The sequence below is a fragment of the Eublepharis macularius genome, chromosome 17 (genome assembly GCF_028583425.1).
Source record: "Eublepharis macularius isolate TG4126 chromosome 17, MPM_Emac_v1.0, whole genome shotgun sequence".
Taxonomy (NCBI): Eukaryota; Metazoa; Chordata; class Lepidosauria; order Squamata; family Eublepharidae; genus Eublepharis; species Eublepharis macularius.
Genome location: NC_072806.1, coordinates 13827457 through 13833872, shown reverse-complemented (window position 1 = coordinate 13833872; position 6416 = coordinate 13827457). Strand labels below are relative to the sequence as shown.

Genomic DNA, 6416 nt, shown 5'->3' with positions numbered 1-6416 from the left:
AAGTCCCAAGCTTTGCATGCCATCCAGCAAAGGTCTGTTGGCATGAGTGCAGGCTTGCTGTAGCATGAACAGAGGGCTGCTAAAAAGCCACACAGCGCCTCCCCCCACAGCTTTTCCTCAAATGTCCTATATGTGCCTGTGGGTGTCAACTCTTGTGCCACACACCCGTATGCACCCATAAACACAACCTCAAATGTTTTTATTGAGGCGAACTGTGCGCTATTAAGGGGTTGCAACAATGCACTTGTGAAATGACCATTTTAAAATGAAAGACTCCCATTCTAAAATGGGGATCACGCAGTGGAAGGGGCTTCCCAACAGACTGTGCCACTTGGAATTCCACCCCCCCCCCCACATACACACATGATAAGATCACAACACTGTGATGAAACTCATGTGGGCAATGCCCGAATATTAAGGCCTTTGGGGCTGAACAGAACTACTTTGAACTAACTCACTGGTGTAATAAACCAGCTAACCTCTATTTGCATGAGTGCAAGGCAATGTACACAGCCAGGGCTTTTTTCTGGGAAAAGAGGTGGTGGAACTCAGAGGGTTGCCAGCACAGAGGGCAACTGCTGGCAGGAGATGGTGCCCCTGGTCCACATGCGCATGCGCAAAGTGTGCACATGCTTCCAGGACCGCACAATGAAGTCACTTTGGATCCACTGGAACAAGGGGGGAGTTTTTAAAAGTTTAAATCACCCTCAGTGAAAATGGTCACATGGCCGGTGGCCCCACCCCTAATCTTCAGACAGAGGGGAGCTTCGATTGCCCTCCACGCCATGGCGCAGAAGGCAATCTAAGCTCCCCTCTGTCTGGAGATCAGGGGCGGGGCCACCAGCCATGTGACCATTTTCAAGAGGTGCCAGAACTCCATTCCACCGCGTTCCAGCTGAAAAAAAGCCCTGTATGTAGCAAGGAATGGAGATGACTGCTATTGGGCAGCCCCTATTCTCTGTTTTTCCATCAGAATTAAAAGTGAGAAATAATTTCTGAAATGTGACCACTTTGAATTATTAAGGCAAAACCAGCATCTGGCATTTCTGGACACAGAATGTGTCACTTTTGGGGCGCAGTAGCGCGGGCCTGTTAATTAGAGCTAGCAATCTTACCTAGTATAAATTGAATTAAATGTCTTTCAGAAATCTAGGTTGAAAACTGACCCTGCCCAATGACATGGCTCCAGCTGAAGTCAAGTTGTCTGGTACAAATATTTACACAAATAATTTCCACCTTCATTCTGGTGCAGAAAGATAAGAACTACCCAAGAGTAATTATTTCCTGTATATATATACATATATATATATATATTTTAAATCTTGCTTTTCAGGGTGGCTTGCATCAACAAAAATTAAAACCAATCTGGTATAAAACTCAATCCAAAACCACAAAAACATGTTGCATTGCACTCGTGCCGATAAGGATTTGCAACCTGCAGACCCCAATCCAAAGCAGGTTTCCTAAACTGAGATGAACTGAGATGCCCAATACGGTGTCACCCATCCCACCCCAAGAAGTTCATGCAAGAACAGATGCAAACGCAAAGGGAAAATGTTTTTTTACATACATATATATACACACACACACAGAGCTTCTTTTAAGACATTTTTCCCCATTTTGAACAAATAAGGAACAGCTGTTTAAGTCAGAGTAGCCTTCGGCCCTCTACGGAAATCAAATCCATGCGCTCCTTCTCCTTCTGTCCTACTGAGGACATGCTAAAGCTCCAAAACAACATCTCCACCCAAGAGCTAACTGCCTATCACCCACTGCTGTGCTGACGGTCTTTGTACATTGGCACGGCTTGGCATTTCATCTGAACAGCAAGTCGAGAATTCTCAGAGACTACTTAGGTTGACCATTTCATTGTCTACGGAAGAAAAACAAACAGACTCGTTGTTCTGGTCAAAATGAGAATCAGAGTCATAAAAGCTTGGCTGAGTAGAATCGGCACACATCAACGACACGCATCCATCGACGAGGAATTAATGACCGCCCTGCGCAGTTTGTCAACCTGAGACGTACAGACGGCAGCCAAGGGAACACGGAAGGGAAGCGAGCAAGCAGAGGGAACAATATGTTCCATACTCCCACTCCTCCAAATCCTCTACCAGAAAATCTGGAAAAAAAAATAAACCATGATAGCTCCAGGGTTCCTAAGAAGACAGGCAAGATGGCTTTGCTGTGGTCTCCCAAGAAGGTGTGTCTGCCCTGGGCAGGGGGCTTCTCAAAGTGCAGACCCTCAACTGGTGGGCCAAGATCAGCACCTCTGACCTCTCTCTGCCTTTGACCATCTTGGAAACCTGACCGGTGGCAGTTTTGCCACACGGAGGCATGCCGTCGGGGCTGCCGATGGAGACGCGGATGCCCACCGTGCTGTGCTCATGGCGACTGCTGATGATCAAGTCGGGCCCGACCCGGTCAATGCAGCAAGCGGAGCTACAGGCCCGGCCACAGGGAGCACCGGCGCCTTTGCCCTCCTTCTCCCCGCTCTCGTCCTCCTCTTCCTCCTCTCGGATGGCGCTCAGTCGCGGGGCACTGCGGTTCCTTTCCGGGGGAGGCCGGTAGGGGCATTTGCAGTTGAGAAGTTTCCGAAGGGGCACCCAGGGCACGATGGCTTCACCCAGCAGCTGCTGCTGGAGGCGGCGGGAGTCGTTCTGCCTCTTGAGGCGCTTGAACTCATTGAAGGCCGAGCGGGAGGTCTGGTAGAGGAGCAGAGCCATGGCGTGGGCCTTCTCGGCCTTGGAGACCAGCACGGCGTGGCAGCGCAGCACCACCGCTTTGTTCTTGACCTGGTGCCGGTAGACCCAGGCGAAGACCTTGGGGTGGCCCCCGTCGGCCACGCAGTAGGTGATGCGATGTAGAAGGTAGGCATGGCCGGGCCGGCGGGGCCCCTTCTCGCAGGGGCTCATGCGGATGCCGTGGGGGCCCAGGGTGAGCTTCATCTTGGTGCCGCCGGCCCCGTAGTCGCTCTTGGCCCAGATCTTCTCCACGGCCTCCTGAGTGCAGCCCTCGCCTTTGGCTTGGAGGGTGACGGCGTTGCCCAGGTACCAGACGGTGTAGGTGGGGTCCTCTTGGTTGAGCTCCACTTTCTGGCGCCTGCTGCGGAAGACGCTGCCCAGGCGGCCCAACGGGCACTCGGGCAGCAGGTGCGGGCAGGAGTGCACGAAGCCCGACAGCAGCGAGGCGTAGCTCAGCCCCGGCCCCAGGCTCTTGCCCTTGCCTTTGCGCTCGCCCTCCACCAGCACGAACTTGCTCCGGCGCCAGGGCAGCATCGCGGCCATGCGGGCGCTCTGCCTTCCCGAGCCCGGCCCGGCGCTCGACGGCCGCGCTCGCCCTCCCCGGGAGCCCGATCCCCCCGGCGCCTCCCCGGGACTCTCCCCGCGGTTGCTGGGTCGCGCCTGCTGCCCACCTTGCGCTCGCCTCCCGCAGCCTCCTCTGCGAGCCGGCTCGGCGTGCGCTCCGCTGCCAGCCGCCGCCGTCGTCGCTGCCCGGCTCCGCCTCCCTCCGACCCTCCCCGGCCCCGCACGCGTGGAAGGCGGCGCGGCCCCCGCCACGCCCCGGCCGCGCGGACGCCCGGCTTCCAGTATACGCGCGGAAGGCGGCACGCCCTCCGCCCGACACGTGTACAAGCGCACGTGGGGAGGGAGGCGCGCTCAGCGTTCTCTGCGCGCACCGTCGGAACGCCGCAAAGTTTACAATGGCCAGAAAGAAGCCGCTCGCAACGGTTGCTAACTCCGCTTTGGGAAATTCCTGGAGATTTGGGGGAGGGTGGGGTTTAGGGAGGGGAGGTGCTTCAGCGGGGTATAAGGCCATCGAGCCACCCTCCAAAAGAGCTATTTTCACCAGGGGAAATGATTTCCGTAGACTGGAGATAGTTTCTAATTCCGGGAGATCCCCAGCCAGTACCTGGAGGTTGGCAAGCCCCCCCCCGCACTCGATACAGACTCCGGTCGATCTTGGAGTGCCCCTTAGCCGGTTAAGCCCCGCCTGTATGTCCTAGCCACGCCCTCTTATTAGAGAACCATTCCTCTAGTGTCAGTACTGTCTCTGAACCTGCACGGAGTGCCAGCTGCCGGCCATGGAGCAACTTGCAGTACAATTCAGGAGCGCAGCTTTCCTCCCTGAATACCTGAGAGGGTATAGCGAGCTGTCAAGCTAGTGAGCTGTACGCTATCCTTGAAATCAAAGCGTGAGGGTGGTGTTCTTGCCAGGAGGGGAAAATATGGAGAATGCACAAGCAGCTGATTATTATTCCCTAAATCTATACTCTGCATTTTTTGCCAAAGCAGCTCCTCTCCTCTTATTTTATTCTTACAATACCCCATGAAGTAGATTAGGCTGAGAAAATGTGTAACTGACCCAAGGTCACCCTGGCAAATTTATGTGGCACCAGGGGTCATTTCATAGAAAAAGACCTGGAGGAACTTATTAGCATAACTCATTAGCATAACTCATTAGCATATGCCACACCCCATGGCATCACCAGAAGTGTGTCATTAGCATAACTGATTTGCATATGCCCCCACCCCCTGACATCACCTATCCTGGCTGTTTTGGACCCAATCCTGGCCATTCAGGGCCAAAATTGAGCCCAAAATGGCAAAAAGGGGCTGAAAATGGCTGAAAAGGGGCCCAAAGGGGTCAGGATCGGGCCGCTGCTGAGCAGGAGAGTGATCCACCGCCCATCAGAGGCCTGATCTGGGCCGTTTTGGCCCCAATCCAGGCCAAAATGGGCCCAAAATGGCCGAGAGTCAGGTGGGAAGGGCAACCTGACATGTGACCTCTTTGGGGAACTTCTGGAACTGCGTTCCTGTGCCTTCCCCCTCAAAATGAGCCCTGAGTGGCACAGGGGGGATTGGAAGTGGAGTCTCAGATCCTAGGATTTGAGTCCAGTAGCGCCTTAGAGACCAACAAGGTTTTCAGGGTCTAAGCTTCCAAGACTCAGAGCTCCCTTCTTCAGAGTGCTTTGACTCTCAAAAACTTATAGCCTGAAAACCTTGTTGATCTGTACTGAATCCCCTGGATTCAAATCCTGCTGTTCTACTGCAGACCTACACGGCTACCTACCTGAAACCATCTCAGATCCTAATAGAATGCTCTAACCATTACATCACACATCTGGCACTTTTGAAGAGGGCAATATTTGAAAAGACCGCTCTACATTAAAATAATTCCCTCAGACTTCCACCTGGTTCTTCTTTTACAAAATCTTCTTTCTGATTCATGTATAAGGACAGTGAGAAGAAAAACTAGAGCTGGATCCAGCCAGCTTTGCCATTGGTGGAAAAATGGAGGACAGAGTCCCCTGCAAAGAGGCTATGGTGGGGAATATTGGACCTGCGTGGACAGAAGCCATGTGGGATGGTGAATGTAATAAGGAGGTAAGATTTTGCAAGAAATCTGGCTGGATCCGACCTCCAGCATGGAGGAAAATTATCACAGAACAAGTATTAATGTGTGCACTGTTTGTCTTCTCCCACTTTAGAAAATCTCTGAGTTTGTGTTATGTTCCCCAAGATTATCACTTATAAGAAGCCTGGTTAGATCTTCTTGTCTTGTCTGAAAGATGAATGAGGTTTGGATATGCTTTCTTCCAGTTCTGCATACAAGCATTTGCTTATATCCAATAAGATTTATGGTCACTGAGAAGGGGGAGAGGCCCACATCAAATAGATAGGGGTTGCTTAAGGCTTGCAGTGTATCTAGAAACTTAAATCATACCTCTCCAGTAAGATGGAAAAAAATAGGGTGGCCTGATTTAACTCAATAATCATCAAAATAAATGTACATGAAAGCCCCAATCCTTCAGAGGCCGTTGAGCAACCCGCCTCCTCTATTAATTCAAGTCGATGTAAAAATAACCCCAAAAAAACTCCCACGAATTTTTAGTTGCCATAAGCATTTCTCATTTCATTTCTTTTTGTGTTAGTTTAAATTTTTGTTCATAATTTGGAGGTCTTCACTGTTGGTTTTGCACGTTTTTAGTATTGTGCATCTGCATTGCATAGTTTTTATATGCAAATATTTGCCATGATAACTGTATTGGCCTTTTAGAACGAAATTCACAAGAACAGAGTAATATCATTAGGACCCATCCAAGCTCACATGGTGATATGTAAGCTTCTAAGATATACAGAAAACACTCCCTTTTGTCGGCTGACCCTAATGGAAGAGTTCTGTCCACCTAAAAAGCTTGCACTGAGAACCTAGGTTAGATTTGAGTTCAGTGGCACCTTAGAGACCAACAAGGTTTTCAGGTTATTGTTGGGTCTCTAAGGTGCCACTGGACTCAAATCTTGCTGTTCTACTGCAGACCAACACAGCTACCTACCTAAAACTGTCTTTAAAATTCAAACATCCATAAACCAATTCTCCGGGGAAGCTAAAGGCTCTCCTAAAGAGTCCTGTGT

The 6416-nt window shown here is 51.1% G+C and overlaps 1 protein-coding gene across 1 annotated transcript; it reads right to left on the bottom strand.

Annotated features, from left to right (window-relative positions):
* Positions 1–1536: 1536 nt before the first annotated feature.
* Positions 1537–3287, bottom strand: FAM43B (family with sequence similarity 43 member B). Its single transcript, XM_055001804.1, has one exon. The coding sequence runs from the start codon at positions 3285–3287 to the stop codon at positions 2160–2162; it is 1128 nt and encodes a 375-aa protein (XP_054857779.1). The 3' UTR covers positions 1537–2159.
* Between the last annotated feature and the right edge of the window lie 3129 nt (positions 3288–6416).